The sequence below is a fragment of the Xenopus laevis genome, chromosome 9_10L (assembly GCF_017654675.1).
Source record: "Xenopus laevis strain J_2021 chromosome 9_10L, Xenopus_laevis_v10.1, whole genome shotgun sequence".
Classification (NCBI taxonomy): domain Eukaryota; kingdom Metazoa; phylum Chordata; class Amphibia; order Anura; family Pipidae; genus Xenopus; species Xenopus laevis.
In genome coordinates, this window is record NC_054387.1 from 17,357,128 (window position 1) to 17,378,284 (window position 21,157).

Below are 21,157 nucleotides of genomic sequence, written 5' to 3' on the forward strand. Positions count from 1 at the left end.
AACTACAAATCCCAGCATCCCTTGTCAGACCAGCAGCTTGTGGTCTTCTAACTGTTAATGATCTACAAATCCCAGCATCCCTTGTCAGACCTGTAGCCTATAGTACAAATCCCAGCATCCCTTGTCAGACCTGTAGCCTAAGTACAAATCCCAGCATCCCTTGTCAGACCTGTAGCCTATAGTACAAATCCCAGCATCCCTTGTCAGACCTGTAGCCTGTACTAGTCCTATTACTTTGTTATCATGATGTTCAGAGGCAGCATTTCATCAGGGACTGAGCCTGATATTATAATAGAGGGAAGAACGGATGGTGCCAATACAGGGAAATGCTGCAACCTTTTTAATTTAATTTAATTTAAAGGGGATGTTTGCCTTAATGCTGTTGATGTAAAATATAAAACTGATGCTAAATTTTGATTTTTGCCAATGGAAATCAGATTTGAGAATTTATGGTCAGAATAAAAATAACACATAAAATAGATAAACAATATATATAAGTTTAGGGTTTGTTTTTGGTACAATGGAAGAATTGGTTGAGGGTGTGAATACTTATATAAGGCAGTGAATCCTGATATGTACAGCAGAGAGGGCTGGTGCACGTGAGCTTACAATCTCTTCTTTCTGTGTCCCCAAACAGTGAAATTTCCAAGCGACGAAGCGTTTTCATAGCGTTTTCGAAGCGATTTTCAGTGATTTTCCGAGTGATTTCACAGCGATTGTTTTATAGAGATATTCAGCGATATTCCATCTGATTTTTGGCGTTTGGAGAAAACATCTTCCTTTGACGTCAGCTGATCTCTCTTTATAACCCAACAGCTCTTTTAAGAGCTAAAAACTTGGACGCAATGCTATTCTGCGCCCCCTGGAGGAAGGTAAAGCAACTGCTACTATTTTATCTGAATTTAGGGTTTTGCTGTATAGAGAACAGATACAGATAAAGTATAGAATGTAATAGACTCTTTCTCTTCTCCTTCAGCCACAGGCAGAATCCAGTACCCTCTCTGAGATTTATAAGGTGAGTAGAAAGGAGGGTAAAACACTCGCCACTACTGCTGGAAGTGAGACATGTTTTGTAACCTGGGGAATGTTATGTTATCAATAAAATCCTTCTTTTTTCTATTTTATTTTCCAGCCTCCTAATGGTCGGCTGACCAAGGATGTGCTTCTTGGAGGGGGCGGCACCGGAGACGTCTACAAGGTAAGGGACCAACCAATTCCTGGAGAGTAGGGGAACTGAACAAGATTGTGATCACTACACACAATCACACAATGATTTAGGCAGACATATCAAGCTTCTGGTTTGGGGGCTGCATTAGACCCTCTCTTTCCTACTTGTATATAAGTCAACCTTTCTGTCTGTATTACAGGGTCGTCACCATCGTAGAGGAGTGGTAGCGGTGAAGATCGCCAACATCAGCCGAGTACTGTATCTTTATAATACCAATCATTATATATCAATCCTATTTGTGTAGTGGACTATGTGAGCTAAAGGGATTTCTATTATTCCACTCCAGGATGAAGAGTCAGTCTGCAGGGAGCTGAAGTTTCTCCAGCAGTTCGGCGGCCACAAGAACATCGCCTCTTACTATGGAGCCTACTACAGGACTCCACTCACGGAGTGCTCATCGGAGCTCTTGGAAGTAAGAAATGATTTACTGTATCGTATTCATTCCTCTTGTGCCAAAGCAATCTCCACTGGAAGTGATACAATCCATAACCTTAAATAATTTCTTTCTATTGCAGATTGTTCTTGAATACTGTGGTGGCGGTTCTCTCCACAACCTCATCAGCAAGACCAATGGCCAATCCCTGAAGGAGACCTGGATTGGCTATGTCTGCAAGGAGGTTTTAAAGGTAAGGCCAGATTTACCCCTTAAGGACTCTTTAATTGCATAAATTATATATACAATCTCTTTGTTGGGAATGTTTAGTCTTATGTCTGTTATAGTCTAATAACCTACATCTCATTCTCCCCAGGGGCTGCACCACATCCACAAGAACCAGGCCGTTCATAGAGACATCAAGAGCCTGAACATCATGCTCACAGAGACGGCCAAAGTCAAGATCAGTGAGTATAACTTACACTTATAAGAGTAATGGATGGTGGGGAACTTCTGTGAATATGGAGTCAGGGGGTTTAACAATTTAGGTTTCTATCTTATTATGGTTAAAGAAGTTATTTTCCATTAATAGATTCTATCTGTCATTTCAGTCGACTTTGGAAACAGCTGGGACCTGGACCCACAGACTGGATTGTGCCATGAAGCAGACGGGACTGCACACTGGATGGCACCCGAGGCCATAAGGTAGAAGGGCCAGCGCCTGGCATACGACACCAAAGTATGTTGTACTTATAATACTTGTAACAACACGGAGCATTTACTTATCAGTGTTAATGGGACATAGAAGCAGTCATTTTCTCGTGGAGAGAAAGGAGTTTTTCCGAAAAGTTGGGTTTCTTATCTTTTTGCACAATGTGTCTGCTTTAATATATTTGCTCATTTCCATTGTGACACTGGTGTTATGTACTGTAACTGCTATTGTTTGTAATGGTGATGTATTGCTGTATACACATTTATATATAATAAAGTTTTTTTTAACTTTTACATATACCATGATGTGTTCATTTACTTGGGTGTGCATTGGGCTATTTTAGAATTTAGTATTTTGTTCTGTTTTGGCCATAATTGAGCTAAGGAGAATGGCGTGTACTTTTGCAGCCATGATAATATTTGTATATGTTTCTAAAAGAGAATTGTATAAGTGTACCCTTTTTACTAAAATTTTATTAAATGCCCACTAACCCAATTCTCTCCTTCTGATGCTCTTGTGTGTCTTTTGCAGTGTGACATCTGGTCGCTCGGGATAACCGCCATCGAAATGGCCGAGGGAAAACCACGTAAGTGAATCACAACAATTGTGGCTACTTTATTTTATACATTGAGCAGCAGAGGTTCTATATTAGAATGGGAGGAATTTAGGGTAATTTGCTATTTCCAGCAAAAAATTGCTATTTATAGATAAATAACTTCTAGACATGTTCGATGGGCCTGATATATATGTTTTTAATTTTTAGCTTACGCAGATCAATACCCGGTGGAACACCTGATAAGAGAAGCTCAACCACCGAAGCTTCAATCAAACAGATGGTGAGTCTGTCTCAGCTCGAGTCACTGTACATTGTACCTGTGTTTGCAGACATGGAACTCCCCATATTTTCTTATTAACACTTGGGACATTTGGCAACTCCTATATCCACCTAGTTGCTTCCACAGTCTGCCCTCACCATGCCCCTTGTCTGTACAAATTTGGGATAATGGGGAGATTTCAGTCTCAGCTCAGGGGGATGTGTATTTTGTTTAAATACCTCCTAAATATAAATAGAGGTTTTTCTATTGCAGACTTTAAATGTGGCCCATGAGATGCAGGCAGGGATATGTGTGTTTTCAGGGAAATATAGGTGGATGCAGAGCAGATATGATATATTTTATGTATAACATATAACTATGGGCCCCACTACTGTGAGATTACAGGCCATGTGCACTATGGTGCAGTCAGGAGAGGTGTAGGAAAATCACAGGACCTTACCTTGTCCCTCATAGCCTTATAGACATCTAGATTTGCCACCGATATCCTTTATTATACCATTGTTGACCAGTTTGGGATAGTGGTGGGGAATCTTGGGTTGGGGAACACTTGTATGTATGTATGTATGTATGTATAACTTTATTTGTAAAGTGCTGTTAAGGAGCCGCAGTACTGTACAGTGCCTAAAAGTACAATACATATAAAAGTAACCATGGGGAAAACAAATCACATAATAAATATATACAGAATCATAGGACAAAGAGCTTAAGTGCTATGTGGTAAGAGACATAGTGGGAAGGAGGTCCCTGCCCCTGCCCCGTACAGCTTACAGTCTAAATGGATGGGAGGCTAACATACAGGTACAAATTGGAGATGAAAAAGTGCACAGTAGGGACAAGACTTTGGGAGAAGATTTCTGTAATGTGTAATGCTGTAATACTATGGGTCTCACTTCTCCCTAAAGAGATCAAATCAAAATAGATGGATGGATAAATAGATGATAGATAGATGATAGATTGAGTAATAGATAGATAGTTAGATATATTGATAGATACAGGGATAGATAGACAGACAGATAGATAGATAGATAGATAGATAGATAGATAGATAGATAGATAGATAAATAGAGGGACAGATACATAGATGACAGATAGAGGGAACAATAGATAAATAGATAGATCAATAGATAGACAATAGATAGATAGATAGATAGATAGATAGATAGATAGATAGATAGATAGATAGACAGATAAATAGAGGGACAGATACAGGGAACAATAGATAAATAGATAGATCAATAGATAGACAATAGATAGATAGATAGACAGATAGATAAATAGAGTGACAGATAGATGATAGGCTAGAGGGATAGATAGATAAATAGAGGGACCAATAGAAAAATGGAGGGACCAATAGAGAGACCAATAGATAAATAGATAGATCAATAGATAGACGATAGATAGATAGATATACGCAATATGCTGGCGCTATATAAATACATGTTAATATTAATAATAATAGAGAGGATATACAGATAGATAAATAGAGGGACAAATAGATAGATGATAGATAGAGGGGTCGATAGATAGATAGATAGATAGATAGATAGATAGATAGATAGATAGAAAGAGGGGATAGACAGATAGGTAAATAGAGGGACAGATAGATGATAGATTGAGGAATAGATAGATAATTAGATATATTGATAGATCCAGGGATAGATAGATAGATGATAGATAGATAGATAGATAGATAGATAGATGGGGATTTTTTTGCTAGCTAAAGCTAAAATCTCTTTTTTTCCAGGTCACAACATTTTGTGTCCTTCTTGGAGATGTGTCTGAAGAAGGATCCTTTGGAGAGAGGGAGTGCTGAAGAACTCCTGCAGCACCCATTCATCAGCCAACTGCCACCTAAGAAAATCATCAGGGCTGAGTTGGAAGAACATCTCCTGACTCTGCAAAACTGTCCGGCCAAGAAAGGTGAGGGAATCCATTATATTTGATACGACTGCACCATCACACAGTGTAACTCAACAGCTGCAAGAGTTGGTTTTATTATAATGGCACTGGGAATAATAAACATGTTTAAGGGGTACTTTATCTTAATATAATATACTTATATTTTAGTATAATATACTTATATTTTAGTATAATGGAGACAATGGCGTTCTAAGACAATTTGCATTTGGTCTTCAGTCTTTATTTTTTTGTTTATGAATCATATACAAGCTCTATTTAGTATTCATGAATCACAAATATGATTTTTCCCTATACAGGACTGAAGGGAGTAGCTCTCTGGACCCTGAGACAGCTGCGGTGTGCTTGCACACAGACATCGGCAGAACAAGAAGCAGCTCTGCAAATGGCCCTGGAGGGCTTCTCCTGTTATTAATCTTGTGGCCAATAACATCAACAGCCCAGAATGAGTTTCCTTAATCACAGCAGAGGAAAAAGAAGCATCCACAAGGTAAGGTCCCGTCTCCATTCAGTATCCCTGTACAATGGTTCTCAGCTTGTAGACAAATAGCAATTTGATCCCCTGCTGCCTGGTGGGTGTCTACATTAGGTGGGTGTCTACATGTCTACAGTAGGACCTGAATCCTGTGCACAAGAGGTGGGTTTCAGCTAGAAGATGCTCAAGTTTACATTTCTTGGTCACAATCCTCCCCATGTGTAAAGCAAATAAACAAACCGGGCAGTAGAGGCTGAATCAAGGTTTTCTGTGCTGATGGACATTAGCCTCACTGCAGCAGCCGCACAATAACACAACAGGATAGAATGCGATTGAGAAGGCTCAGGCATTATTTCCTATTCCCATAGCCAGTGTATTTATTTCTAAAAGGAGCATCAGCCTGGGAGAAAAACTCCCTAACATGTTGGAACCCCTAATGAATAAGGCTTGTGCATAAATGCCATGCCTCTGAATGAGAATTAATGATGATCTATTACTGACTGATGTTTTTTCTCATACAGATCCAGTGGCGTCTGCAGCTCCACCAACAACATCTCCTTTCAAGCTGATGCAGTTCAGCAAGTGGTATCTTCAAGATTCCTGCAACTACACCAGCAGGGACTTTCTCTCCTTCTTTAGCTCCATGAACATTCTTTTAAGAGTACCACATCTCCACCAGTTCTTTAGTTTAGTTTGCTCCACCCACACACATCTACACCTCACTTTCCAACTGCCATAGTTTCATCCATCTTCCTTTTTTTGCAGACTACCATAACTCCAACATCTTGCCTTAAGCATCTACATTTCACAGAACCATAGCTCCGACATTCACATCCACCTCTACAGTTCCACTAGCAGCATTCACATTTTCATACCATAGCTTCACTATTAGGACCTTAGTTTTCATTAGTATCCAATTACCACATCTCTACCCAAGGACTTTTCATTTAACTTTAGCTCCACCACCAGCCCTTATCCCATATTTTACCTCTACCCGCAAGCTCTGTCCTTGTGCTAACACACCTCCACCAATATCTTCTTTTATTTACATATCATCAAGAGTTTCTCCTCTTTAAAATATCTTTTAATCCCTGCCCTTCTTCTTGCACCTCCATTGGTTCTTCCATTCCACCAATACCAAGATATTTAGTCACCACCACACACTAAAATGATGCCCCCTACACAGATGCTTCTTTTCTCTACTTTTTTCTATTGCCCCCCCCCTGCAATCTCCTAACACCAATTCCTCTGTGGTTTCTCCTGTTCAAATTCTTTCCTTTCTAAATTCTATCCTTTCAAGCCTTCCACTCAACAACCAGTCACATCTCCTAGTCTAAACCCTGACATAAACTCTTAGTACTGATACTGAAATAAACTCATAGTAAAAGTTGATCCAGGGACTTGTCCGATTGCCCTTTGGGAGTCAGGAAGGAATTTTTCCTCCTCTGAGGCAAATTGGCTCTGGCTTCAGATGGGGTTTTTGCCTTCCTCTGGATCAACTACTAAATAGGAAGATCCCATTTAAACTACAACTTGAACCTAATGGATGTGAGTCCTTCCCAACTTAAATTAGTATGAATTAATCTAAAATGCATAAATATAACATCCAATTTATAAATAAATATGTTAATACATATTTTATTGGTGTTCTTGCATTTTTTATAGTTCTATAGTATTGCCAGGGAACATTACAGAGGAGGGAGACCTCTAGTGCAAGGGAAAAGGGTCACTGAAAAGTGAAGGTGGAATCAAGAGGCAAGGGTGGGAGAAATTGGTGAAAGGAGATGCTAAGGATGAAGAAATATAAGAAGTCCTACTGATCTGCACTGATGTCAGAGGTTTGGTCAATCAATCACATACAAATGATATATAGTGTATATAAACATATCACTGGGATTAGTACATTATGAGACTGGGTTCAGAAGGTGCTGACTTATTAATATGTTATTTTGGGCCTAGCAGGGACTTGGATATACATGTCACTGCCATTAGTATCCTTTGGGCCAAGGAGAAACTGGCTCATTGGGTCTAGAAAGAGCTGACCGATAAACATGCCACTGTCATTAATAGACGTTTGTCCCATGATAAAGTTGCCTTTGGTATTATTTCGGCAGAGGAAGGGCAGCTCTGTGTTGATGTTTCATTGGGCATCAGTCCATCCCGTGATTGGTCTACTGATAACAGGTGGGATATTAATGGCCACTGGAAATTCAAGGAGCCCTGGGCCAAAGTAAGACGTACATAATTTACTCTGCATTTTGATTTGTAGTGAATATTTTACCATAGTACCCTGCTCCCCAGAGGTTCACTGCGCATATCACTCCCTTTGGGAAAATGGGAAGAGGAGGGTCCATCCAGATTAACCAGAAAGGTTTGTTCTGCTGAAGTGGGGGGATGTAACTTTACCAATGACACGGCAGAGAGGCAGTACAGCAGCCCCCATGTCCTGATATTAATCCATGCAGTTTATGTTTAGTCCTGGATTTACTTGCCCTTTAAGAGAGAAGGTGGGGGAGTAGACAGAGCAAGGGTTACATTTATGTAATTGCAGGGTACAGCAGTATCAAGTTTCTCAGTTCTGTTGGCCCAGGCCTTTAAGGAATCGTATGTTGATCTTGCTGCCTCCTTGCTGCATGGTGTTGCCCCCATGCTTTAGAATGCCCACTGACATACATGAGATGGGGAAATAGGAGATGCTGCTCGTGGGATTAGGCGTCACCAACAGGTTTTCACAGTCCATTGCACTGGTTTAGGCTAGGTGCCAGCACAGTCCAGTCAGCTCGGAAGAAGCATTATACTGGGCTTGTGATGTGCCAGGGACATTATCATACATGGACCCTCAGAAGGTCCTGCCTGACCAATATCTAGGGTTGTCACCATTTTGGAAAAAAAAAATCTGGTTGTAAAGAAATTGGAGGGATAATGAGGGGTGGTTCGGAAGAAAATATGGTCGATATGGGAGCAGGGGATTATAGGAAGAAAGGAAAGAAGTGGAGCTGGAGGCAGGGATTGGGAAGGGACAGGGCAGGGGAGGTACGTCAGGGAATTATAAATTTATGAAGAAATACATTGCTGGTTAAATGTGTAACACTTGTCCCAGTCTCGGCTGCCATATTACTGGTTAGGCTGGTGATATACCAACCCCATTCATATCTGATTGAAACTCAGTCATACGGGCAGGTTTGAAATGGACCCTTGACTGAAGTAGCCACTGATCAGCTCCCTGCTCTTGTACAGTCCATTGGCCAGACTTGTCCACTTCTCAAAGAATGAGACAGGGAGCATATTTAAGGTATCAGATCTAAGCAGGAAAAAGAATCAAACAGCAAATCCAAACACAGGGTATAGATCTATATATTCAGTTGGACATGTGGCAGGGGGTTGGGATCTGATAATGAAACATCCCTCAAATGGACACACATAGAAACATCATACAAAATAGTTTAGTATTTTTTTTTAGAAAACGAATGACATTATTATGAATTCTACACTTAATTATAAACATGGGGGCCTGGGCTTCTGCACTAACTTTTAGTAGTCGTCTGTGGCTTTTTTCAGTTTCTCAAAATATTTGCTGGAGAGAATAAAAAGCTAAATAACTCAAAAAGCACAAATAATAAAAAATGAGTAAGTAAGTGACGTATCGGCACATGTGCAGTTGTAGCTTTCCTTCTGTCCCGAACAACTGTGCATGCGCCAACAGCCACGGAAATTGCTGAAGGGACCCGAATATTCCCAAAGCGGTGAAGATGGCGCCCGTGAGCAGCGATGTGCTGACTGCATAGAGGGGTAATTAAAGACTTAGGGGCATTTACAGGTATTCGCACCTGTGCAGGGGGACATGGAGGGTAGGGGTTTTCATTAGTTTGGAGGTTTAGTTCTCCTTCCAAAAAAACCTCAGGATGGCTATTAACTAGGGATGCACCGAATCCACTACTTTGGAGTCTGCTGAACCCCCAAATCCTTCGCGAAAGAATTGGCCTAATACTGAATCCTAATTTGCATATGCAATAGGGGGTGGGAATGGGAACATTTTTTTTACTTCCTTGTTTTGTGATAAAAAGTCGCGTGATTTCCCTCCCGCCCCTAATTTGCATATGCAAATTCAGATTTGGTTTGGCCGGGCAGAAGGATTTGGTTGAATCCCGAACCGAATCCTGGATTCGGTGCATCCCTACTATTAACATCTTCAAATCACTGGACCTCTCCCATTGACTTATACACAAACTCAGCAGGCTGAGGTTGGGGAATAGTCGAATTATTCCCAGGGTATAGGTTTGATAAATCTCGATTTCGAATTGTTTGGATTATTCCCGATTCGAATTTGTGAGTTTTGACCAATTCGAATGTCAACCCTTGATAAATCTGCCCCTTCTACACCTATTTCCAAAAAAGCTGGGTCACTGTGAATAAAAACAAAATGAAATGATTTGGGGATCACTGAACCATTTAAAGTACAGACAACATATCAAAATTGGAAACTGGGAAAAATTGTTGTTCTGAAATATATCTGCTCGTTTTGAATGTGATGCCAGTAACACATTTCCAAAACATTTGGGGGGTGATGGGTATGGTTCCCACTGTGTTGCACCAGCTCTTAGTTTCCAAACCCTCAGTAACCATTTGGGAAGTGAGGAGCCCAGTTGTTGGAGTTTTCGCCCATTCTTGCCATGGGATTTCAGCAGCTCAACAGTTTGGGCTCACCTTTGTTTTTGTATTTTTGCTGTCATAATGTGCCAAATGGTTTTAATGGGTGACTTCTTTGATACAATTGGGAGAGGTGCCGACCCCTCCAGCCAACACAAGGCAATTATAGACAGGAGAGAATCTAGGGGAAATAGTAAGTGTTTTGCAGCTTTAATGGGTGACCCCCATAACATATGTATTTATCTTCAGATATTATTTATCCACTTTTTTTTTTACATAAACACAACTTAATGCACTCCTTTCAAAAGTAGGAGTTGTTTTCCCTTTAAGGTTAACAATAAACCACAGCATATTTTCTCACAGTTTTTATATTACAATTGCAGCAAGTCTAATGTCTGTTGATCTGTTAAAGTCCTAGTGATACCAAATGCACAACAGCCTTGTGGTGTCCATATCTAGTGCACCCAGAGAGTATGCTTGGGCCAAGTGCTGGGCAATGAGTAAAATTTTCTAAAGAAATCCGCAAAATAAATGTCCCATGCAGAGCTGGACTGGGAGTTAAAGGCAGCCCACACACATGAGACTGCACTCAGTGTCTATTTCTATGGGTTTGAAATGGCAATAAATGTTACACACAACACTGTACAATTAGATAAGCCTCAGCTTATTCACAGGTCAGATTCAACAAATCTTCAGCTCAAGTCTGACCCTGCAACGCTCTACGTGTGTCATTTTACTTACTTGCTTCATTTTTGAAATCATAAAACCTTTCACCATCAATAGTAGACAATATTGTTAACATTCCTGGAAAACAATACAATATAAGTGGACTATCGAGTGCAGCAAATTGATGAGCAATATAGCAAAAAGCCCTCAGCTGTTACTATAAAATGCTGGGAGTTAAAATCAAATACTAATCACAGTCAAAGGCTAGAAAATTAATTGTTTTCATCATTAAAACAACATACCTTCATGTTTGGTTGCAGGTTAGGGGTAGGACAGTATTATTGGGGGATGAAGGTTGGGTAGTTGGACAGTATTTTGGGGGGGGGGGGTGAGGGCAGATGGGGTAGTAGGACAGTGTTGTTGAGGGATGAGGGCAGAGGGGGTAGTAGGTCAGTATTATTGGGGGATGAGGGCAAATGGGGTAGTAGGTCAGTAGTACTGGGGGATGAGGGCAAATGGGGTAGTAGGTCGGTATTATTGGGGGATGAGGGCAGATGGAGTAGTAGGTCAGTATTACTGGGGGATGAGGGCAAATGGGGTAGTAGGTCAGTATAATTGGGGGATGAGGGCAGAAGGGGTAGTAGATCAGTATTATTGGGGGATGAGGGCAAATGGGGTAGTAGGTCAGTATTATTGGGGGATGAGGGCAGATGGAGTAGTAGGTCAGTATTACTGGGGGATGAGGGCAAATGGGGTAGTAGGTCAGTATAATTGGGGGATGAGGGCAAATGGGGTAATATGTCAGTATTATTGGGGATGAGGGCAGAAGGGGTAGTAGGTCAGTATTATTGGGGATGAGGGCAAATGGGGGTAATAGGTCAGTATTATTGGGGGATGAGGGCAGAGGGGTTAGTAGGTCAGTATTATTGGGGGATGAGGCAGAGGGGTTAGTAGGTCAGTATAACTGGGGGATTAGGGCAAATGGAGTAGTAGGTCAGTATTATTGGGGGATGAGGGCAGAGGGGTTAGTAGGTCAGTTTTATTGGGAGATGAGGGCAAAGGGGTAGTAGGTCAGTATTATTGGGGATGAGGGCAGAGGGGTAGTAGGTCAGTATTATTGGGGATGAGGGCAGAGGGGTAGTAGGTCAGTATTATTGGGAGATGAGGGCAAAGGGGTAGTAGGACAGTATTATTGGGGATGAGGGCAGATGGGGTAGTAGGTCTATATTACTGGGGGATGAGGGCAGAGGGGGTAATAGGTCAGTATTATTGGGGGATTAGAAGGGGTAGTAGAGCAGTGAGTATTGGGGATGAGGGAAGGAGGCGGGGCCGGGTATTTTTATTCAGGTTTATCCATTGGGACACGGGAGGGGGCAGAGCGAAGAGTTGGTCAGTTTGTCAACAGGTCAGTACCATTAAATTGCGGAGGGGGTGGAGTGTCATCTCTGTTGATCACTGGCAGGAGGGGGCGAGGCTGATAAGGAAGTGGGCGTAACCCGGGCGGTACCAGCCCCCAGCAGGGAGAGGGGATTCTGATGGTTCTGGTCCAGTGAGTTCCCCAGGGATTCCCTTGCGCTGATCCGGGAAGGAGACGCTGAGCAGGAGTCAGGGGGATCGTGCGGGGGAGAACCAGAGGCGCGCGGAGGTTGGACTGGCGGGGGAGCAACTCAGGTACGTACCGACCCCATCCGGCCTCTTGTGTCCTCCCCCCCTCGCCCACGGGCTATCAGATGTAATATCATATTCAGTGCGACTGTACAACTCCTCATTATGTGTCACTGCCCCTCCCCTCCCACCGACCAAACAAAAGTAAGTAACAAAAGTTTGTCCGTTTTGTGATAAATTGGACGTCAGCGCCGACCTGGGGAAATTGCACCGACCCCTCTCCAACTAGAGTTATATGATCCCTCCACTCTGTGTAATATTACACTCAATATATACAGGAACCCCCCAGGGACAATAATGCACTGACCTCTCCTACAAGTATATAGTACCCCCCCAATAACACACTGACCCCCTAGAATCTTGTATATAACTCCTCCCACCCTGGGCCAATAACACACTGACCCCCTAGATCAGGGATCCCCGACCTTTTGAACCCGTGAGCAACATTCAGAAGTAAAAGGAGTTGGGGAGCAACTAGGGTTGCCACCCGCCGGTATTTTACCGGCCTAGCCGGTAAAATACCTGCCAAGGCCGGGGCCAGTATTACAAATTTACCAGCAATGTAGCTGTCGGTAAAATTGTAATACGATCAAAAGGAGCCCTCGGCCTGCCCCCAATCCCCTGCAACTTACCCTTTTTTCCCCTCTTCTAACGTCCGCGGGTCTCCGTCGCGTGGCCCGCCCACTTTGACGTCATGCCCGCCCCTTTTGATGTCACGCCCCGCCCCTTTTGAGGCCCCACCCCCATCAGCCGGTTAAAAAAAATTATAAAAGGTGGCAACCCTAGGAGCAACACCAGCATGAAAAATGTTCCTGGGGTGCCAAATAAGAGCTGTGATTGGCCATTTGGTAGCCCCTATGTGGATTGTCAACCTACATTGAGGCTCTGTTTGGCAGTGCACCTGTTTTTATACAACCAAAACTTATTCAAAAATAAGCTCCTGCTTTGAGGACACTTGGAGCAACATCCAAGGGGTTGGGGAGCAACATGTTACTCATGAGGTAGTGGTTGGGGATCACTGTACTAGATGTATATAACTCCCCCAGGTCAATAAAAAACTGACCCCCTTGATGTATATTACTCCTCCCACCTTGGGGCAATAAAAAACTGACCTCCTTGATGTATATAATACCTCCCACCATGAGGCAATAAAACACTGACCCCCTTGATGTATACAACTTCCCCCACCCTGGGGCAATAAAACACTGACCCCCTAGATGTATACAACTCCTCCCACCTTGGGGAAATAAAACACTGACCCCCTAGAAAGATGTATACAACTCTTCCCACCTTGGGGCAATAAAACACTGACCCCCTTGATGTATATAACTCCAATTACATATCGATCATAAGAATTCAGGGCGATACTTTATTTCAGGCTGTGGCTGCATAACGCCAAGGACCGGTGTCAGGACACACGCACATACCCAAACTGCCTGGTGGGCAAGGAGCTTGTTGATTGGCTAGTGGAGCACAGTGAGGCCCCTGACAGACAGACGGCTGTGAGCATCATGCAAAGACTTATGGACTACAACGTGGTGCATCATGGTGAGTATAGTGGGGTAAGACGAGTGCTGCCTCCACTGAGTCCAATTTCCATGGTCAGATATTGGGGTTACTCGGTATTAGTTTGCAGGCTTGGACTGGATTTGTGGGCAGAGATGTTACCACTTTCATGTGAGATGGGGTCAGAGGCAAGGGCTGGCAGAGTAAGATTTAGGGGCATAGCAGGGAACTGTATACAGGCTGGGATAGTATATTGGGGCATGTTATGTACTCCTCCCATGTGGGAGACTCAGATGAACTGGGTACCATTCACAGGCTGGCATATGATATTACCGAAAGTTCACTACCCTTTCTCACTGCCCACCTCTCCCTACAGTATGCGATGAACATGTGTCATTTAAAGACGCCAAGCTCCTGTATCGCTTTCGGAATGATGATGGCACCCTGTCTCCCAGCAAGCAGGTGAAGATATGTGTGCGGGGCCAGCGCTTATATGAGATGTGAGTGTCACAGGAAGACGGCACGTTGGGGCAGAGGCTCTGTCGCAGATAAGAACACTGCATGTTCCCTATGTCTAAATGTTACCTGGAGGGAAGCATTATGGCAGATCCTGTTCGGTGACACAGGGGGGCATTTGCAGTTAGCAGATTTAAAGGGCATATAAAGGCAAAAAAAAATCCCTTTTTTATTTCTTTAATGAAAAAGAAACCTCCAATATACTGTAATTAAAAAATGTGTACCGTTTTTATAAGAAACCTGACTGTATGTAGTGAAATTCTCCCTTCATTTACTGCTGGGCAGGGAAACAATCATACTTATGAACAGCAGGGGGAGCCCCGCCTTACTTCCCAGCCATGCAGAACTCAAGTAGCTTTGTTTGTTTCCCTGTAGAGCAGTCGGCGACTGTGTAGAGATTTGTATTGGCTTTTATTTTTGCCTTTACATCCCCCATCCCCAAAGATCATGGAGCCAGATTTAAACAGATAAACTGGGGTTCTATTTGGAGGATTATTTTGCTGCAGCCACTGGTTCTGCAGAGTTGAAGAAAGTTTGTATTAAACAATACAAAAACTATAAAATCCACATTAGATTACATGACAACACAGGAGCCAGTGCAGTCTGTATATTGTGATTATTAATCAGTCTTGCTGTATCGGCTTCTGGCAGATATTATTTGACTTGTGCTGTTTTGATAATTTATGACGATCCCTAAGCAGCCCAGACCACACTGAGCATGTGCACAGTCTTGGTCTTGCAAAGATGTTTAACAAAGTTACAAGATGGTGACCCCCTGTGGCCAACATGAAAGCCTAAATCATTTGTTTGATTAGGCTTGTGGTGCAGTAAGTTCATGTTTATGTTTAGCCTTATTCTATTTTAGACTTTAATTCCTCTTTAAAGGACAAGTAAACCTTTTAACTAAGTGGTTGAGCTCTCCTCTCAGTCCTGGTAGCAAATCAGTTGCCCTATTATAAAACAGCTGTAGGCGACTTTACTGCCCCATCTCCTAACACTTTCTGTCATTCCCTCAGGATAACCAGCCAGGAGGAATCCATACTGCAGGTTCGGGAGCAGGGCTCTGAGCGGTATCGCCGGACTTTCCTTGGTCAGCAGATTTTGGACTGGCTGCTCGATCACGGGGAGGTATCCAGCAGGGAGGAAGGAGTTAAGCTGTGCCGGGAATTGCTGGAACATGGCATCATACAGCATGGTGAGCCGTGGGTTTCTGTCCTTTGCTGCTGGGTTCTGTCCTTTGCTGCTGGGTTCTAGCACCGTGGCCCTATGTGTGTCCTTCATGCTGTGCTGCTTGTACTTGTGTTCTTTACTTTTTCACCTCAGTGTCCGGACACCAGCACTTTTCCGATTCGGAAATGTTGTTCCAGTTCACGATTAATTTCAGACGTAGGAGAAAACTGATTGAGGTCCTGAACGATCCAGATCCCGTTATGGATCCCAAGCAAGAATCTCCCGACAGCCCCTTCTGCCTTCGCAAGCTTGGCTCCGATCTCCCTCATAACAACTTTGTCTGTGGTAAGCCTGTCTGTCTTTCCCCAGCCTGCAAATAATAGGAAACTGATATCTGATGTGATGAAGCGCCCAATAGTGCGAAACGCAGTATCGTAACTAGATATTACTGGCACTAGCACCCTTATAGCATTAAAGGGGTTGTCCATCTTAGAATTAACATTTAGTATGACGTAGAGAGCAATATTCGGAGACAAATTGTAATTTATTTTTGTTTTTTTATTATTTCTGTTTTTTAAATTATTTAGCTTAGTATTCAGCAGCTCTCTAGTTTGCATTTTCAGCAATCTGGTTCCTAGGATCCAAATTACCCTAGCAACCATGCACTGATGTGAATAAGAGACTGGAAAATAAACAGCGGAGGCCCCGAATAGAAAGATGAGTAATAAAAAGTAGCAATGGCCATACATTTTGTAGCTGTACAGGGCAGTTGTTTTTTTAGATGGGGTCAGCGACCCCCATTTGGAAGCTGGAAAGAGAGAAATAATTTCAAAAAACTATAAAAAATAAATATAAAATAAAATAATGAAGACCAGTTATAAAGTTGCCTAGAATTGGCCATTCTATAACATACTAAAAGTTAATTAAAGGTGAACCACCCATTTAATCCACTTTAATGATTGTATATGAGAACTAATATGTGTATAACAGGAGTAATATCAGCATGCAGTATTTCCCTTAGACAGTACAGTATGAGGGTATAGTTTACTGTATGCAAAATCTACAGTAGGTATAGTAAAGACATTCTCCAATGCCGCTTGCCAGTTTTGCCCTGCTTGTGATATAGGAAGCAAAGAATCATAGTTGTCAACTTGTAGTTTCTGAGGACCAACTGCATTAGGAATTCTCCCTTGTGTTCCAGTTCAGCATAATGAGCCGAAGATTGTTCCTGCACCACGTAGGTGTGGTTACTCTTCTCCTGGTTCTGGATCCAGCTACACCTACCTTTCTCCTTCCGTGCCTCTTAAGACACCCCCATCAGGTGAGTCTGCCCAAATTCTCTCATTGGTGTTGCCAGTAGAACAATGAATTCATTTTCAGTATGCCAACCCTTTAGGTTTACTAATAGCCTCTACAGAGAGATACCAAATAACAACGGCAGCATAGGTATTCCCCTGTACTAAGCACAATTCAGCAGGAACAGTCCCCTAAGTTTGCTCATAGCCTGTACAGAGAGATACCATAAAACTATGGCAGCATAGATATTCCCCTGTACTAAGCACAATTCAGCAGGAACAGTCCCCTAAGTTTGCTCATAGTCTGTACAGAGAGATACCAAATAACAACGGCAGCATAGGTATTCCCCTGTACTAAGCACAATTCAGCAGGAACATCCCCTAAGTTTGCTAATAAACTGTATACACGTATGGAATCTGTTATCCAGAAAGCCTTTATCCAGAAAGCCCCAATTTACGGAAAGACGATCTCTCGTAGATTATTAGACATGTTAATCAAATCATTTAAATTTTTAACAATGATTTATTTTTTTTCTGTAAAAATATAACCGTACTATGTACTTGATCCAAACTAAGATATAATTACTTCTGATTGGTTGCCAAACAATCCAATTAGGTTTATCTATTGTGTAAATGATTTTCAGCAGAATAATAAAAAAAAAAAACCCTCCCCCCTACCCTGGGTAGACCCTCTTGCCCCTAATTTTTTAATCACCCCTCAGTGCAGATTCTGGCCTCAGAGTTCACAGGAGCCATCTTCTTCTTCTCTGTTAATCTTCGTGTCTTGACGGCATTTCTGAAAAAGACAGAAGAAAGAGGATGGCTGCTGTGAACTCCGAGGTCAGAATCTGCACTGAGGGGTGAGTACAAAATTAGGGGCTGGGGAGGAGGAGGGAGGGGGGGTCTACCCAGGGTATGGGAAGGGTTTTTTATTATTACGGGTTGAATTCTCCTTTAAGGCATGGTCATCAGTATTACGGCAAGATCCATTATCCAGAAAACCCCAAGTGCCACACATTCCGGATAACCGGTCCAATACCTGTACTACTAAGCCCAAATTTAAAGGATCACTTAAAGTGATACTTACACATCTGCACATTATTATCAATGATTATAAAGTGCTCTATCCCCAGTGATTTCTTTTTAATAGAATGCCCAGTTTAAATGTTGTGTTTCCTCTATACAATAATAATAGTAAGCCAACATATTCCTTGGTGCTGTACATTAGAAGGGATTCACAGACAACATAAAGATTAAATATATAAATACAACTGATACAAGAAGGATAGAGACCCTGCTGAGCAAGGGGATGACTTGAGGAATGAGAGGCACTGGATACAGGCGACAAAAAAACCTGCTCAGAGCATATTCCTGTTTGAACACATCTGATTGGTTGCTATGGGTTGCTTACAGCTTTGGAGTGCATATTATGTTGTGTTTGTGTGTCTGGGCTGCTTTCTGTGGGTTTATGATATATATGTTTTTCCCTCTCCCCAAGTGCTGAAAAGACCTGTAACGGCGGAGGAGTTGCTGTCCCCGGGAGCACCTTACGTCCGGAAGATTTTAATGTATGAATGTAAGAAGAGTGAAGGGGTATAAGAAGGAAATAGGGACTGGTCTTTGCACTGTGCATGAGGACTCTGTGGTTCCTGGAAGCAATTACTTAAAGAGGAAGTAAAGTCTAAAATAGAAGAAGGCTAGAAATGCTGTATTTTTTATACTAAACATGAACTTACTGCACCATAAGCCTAATCAAACAAATGATTTATGCTTTCAAAGTTGGCCACAGGGGGCCACCATCTTGTTACTTTGTTAAACATCGTTGCAAGACCAAGACTGTGCACATGCTCAGTGTGGTCTGGGCTGCTTAATGATCATCATAAATTATAAAAACAGCACAATTCTAATAATATCTGCCAGCAAGACTTAAGAAAAGGCATCCTGCACTGGGTCCTGTGTTGACATGAAATCGAATGTGGATTTTATAGTTTTTAGTTTATCCAACTGCAGAACCAGTGACTGCAGCAAAATAATCCTCCAAATAGAATCCCAGTTTATCTGTTTAAATCTGGCTCCATGATCTTTGTCCCTGCAGCTGGAGTTGGAAACAGTAAAGGGGATGTAAAGGCAAAAATAAAATCCAATACAAATCTCTACACATTCGCTGACTGCTCTACAGGGAAACAAACAAAGCTGCTTGAGTTTTGCATGGCTGGGAAGTAAGGCGGGGGCTCCCCCTGCTGTTTATAAGTATGATAGTTTCCCTGCCCAGCAGTTAGGGACCATCTGACAATTCCTATCCACAGCAGTTAATGAAGGGAGAATTTCACTGTATACAGTCAGGTTTCTTATAAAAACGGTACACATTTTTTAATTAAAGTATAGTGGAGATAGGTTTCTTTTTCATTAAAGAAAGTACAGTTATTTTTTGCCATTACCTACCCTTTAATCAATAATGATATTTTTTCTCTTCTGTTGTTTCTCTTAGATTTTGGGGGATGATGTCGGTTGGGGGTTTGTGATCCGTGGGTCTGGTCCCTGCCACATTCAGGCTGTTGACCCTGGAGGACCAGCTGCTGCTGCTGGCATGAAGGTATTGTCTCTCTTTTCTCTGTGCATCTTATTTGCTCTTAGTAGATCTGCAGTCCAGGATATGGAACACTCTGGAAACTGACTTGTGTATTTTGTGTTTGGGTGTGGGTTGCACTGACTTTCCTCCTTTCCACCTTTATCTGATGGGAGGAGGAAGCAAGAGGGCTCTAAACTTGGTATGGGTCAATAAAAGAGGCTGACTCAGCCCCTACAGACCAAGTCAGCAGCTTATTGGCCTGAGTATGAAGGTCTGATACAAAAATTTGAAAAATGGTGCAGAGCACTAGTGAAAATGTAAGCACTGTCAAAGTACGTGATAGTTTGATAACAAATGAGAAGAACTCACAGATCACCCCAGTCTCCGGGTGGGTATATGTGTAGAGCAAGACCAAAATGTCAGGTTCTTCAAAAAATCAACAATAATCACAGCCCAGTCGGCCGATTATCGCATGTCATGGGAATTTTTTTTTTCCTTCAAAACGCATCAGTTAATAGTGCAGCTCCTGCAGACTTCTGCACTGAAATCCATTTTTTAAAAAGAGCAAACGTTATTTTTCTATATTTAATTTTGAATTTGACATCGGGCTAGACATATTGTCAGTTTCCCAGGTGCCCCCAGTCATGTGACTTGTGATCTGATAAACTTCAGTCACTCTTTACTGCTGTACTGCAAGTTGGAGTGATATTACACCCATCCCTCCCCCCCAGCAACCCATCATCAGAACAATGGGAAGGCAACAGATAACAGCTCCCTGTTAGATATAAACAGCACTCAATAGTAAAAATCCCTGTCCCACTGTGACACATTCAGTAACATTGAGTAGGAGAAACAATAGCCTGCTAGAAAGCGGTTCCATAGTGCAGCACTGGCTATTTCTGAAAGCACATGACCAGGCAAATACACCAATATTACAACTAACAATTTTATACTAGTTGGTTCAGGGATACCATTTTTATGGTAGAGTGAAGTATTTCCAGTGTAAACAGCGTTATTTAGAAATAAAAACCATGACAGGATCCCTTTAAGAGCCTGATATTGGGTCGCAGTATAAATCTTGGTATTAAATGGCAAACAACGTTATTTCCCTCTTCTCAACAGGTATGTCAGTTTATTTATGCCGTGAATGGGAATTGCTGCTTGCGCTACGACTGCCAGACAATCAACCGACTCATCGTGGCTGGACCACGGGCCATTATCCTTGAAGTTTTGGAGCCACTCAGCTGAATTTGCCTTCTTTTGGGAGCTCTCACCTGTGCGGGGTTAAACAGTGATCGCTGCCATTGTCAGTCATCTTTGCCACAAGTGGGGGGAAAAAGTGCAATAATTAGGCTTTGGCACTATATTACCATAGATTTCTTACTGTGCTGGTGCATGTCACAAAAATATATGGGTGCTGACTGTAACAGGTGTTTAGAGCGTCCGTATCCCTGAACAGGTTTTGGCTTTTACCAATGAATTTTTCAAGTGTCATTTATGCCAAACATATAGTCATGTATCCGGACTTGTGTAATGGGGTGGGACTCTTGGTGCTGCTAAAATAAAGAAATTTGCTTTTGTA

General features: G+C 42.2%; 2 protein-coding genes across 4 annotated transcripts; both read left to right on the plus strand.

Moving 5' to 3' along the window:
- The first annotated feature begins 676 nt into the window (after positions 1–676).
- Positions 677–7,175, plus strand: LOC121398182 (serine/threonine-protein kinase 4-like). Of its 3 annotated transcripts, XR_005964159.1 has the most exons (11): positions 677–1,015; positions 1,133–1,198; positions 1,368–1,421; positions 1,515–1,640; positions 1,744–1,854; positions 1,978–2,068; positions 2,213–2,899; positions 3,077–3,149; positions 4,894–5,069; positions 5,366–5,556; positions 6,063–7,175. XR_005964159.1 is itself a non-coding variant. In XM_041577000.1 (5 exons), the coding sequence occupies exons 1-4, from the start codon at positions 2,881–2,883 to the stop codon at positions 5,479–5,481; spliced, it is 384 nt and encodes a 127-aa protein (XP_041432934.1). In that variant the 5' UTR covers positions 2,140–2,880; the 3' UTR covers positions 5,482–5,556; positions 6,063–7,175. The 3 variants fall into 3 exon arrangements, 1 of the variants encoding a protein (XP_041432934.1); XR_005964158.1 differs by having other exon boundaries at positions 682–1,421; XM_041577000.1 differs by lacking the exons at positions 677–1,015; positions 1,133–1,198; positions 1,368–1,421; ... (1 more) ...; positions 1,744–1,854; positions 1,978–2,068 and having other exon boundaries at positions 2,140–2,899.
- A 5,258-nt stretch (positions 7,176–12,433) lies between these two features.
- Positions 12,434–21,157, plus strand: deptorl.L (DEP domain containing MTOR interacting protein like L homeolog; the record flags this gene model as incomplete). The annotated part of the gene is given in 10 exon segments (XM_041575828.1): positions 12,434–12,525; positions 13,898–14,067; positions 14,402–14,525; positions 15,558–15,736; positions 15,865–16,056; positions 16,913–17,032; positions 18,505–18,599; positions 19,495–19,599; positions 20,698–20,820; positions 20,822–21,157. Coding segments are annotated over 10 exon segments (1,242 nt in total), but the record flags the coding sequence as incomplete, so codon positions are not given.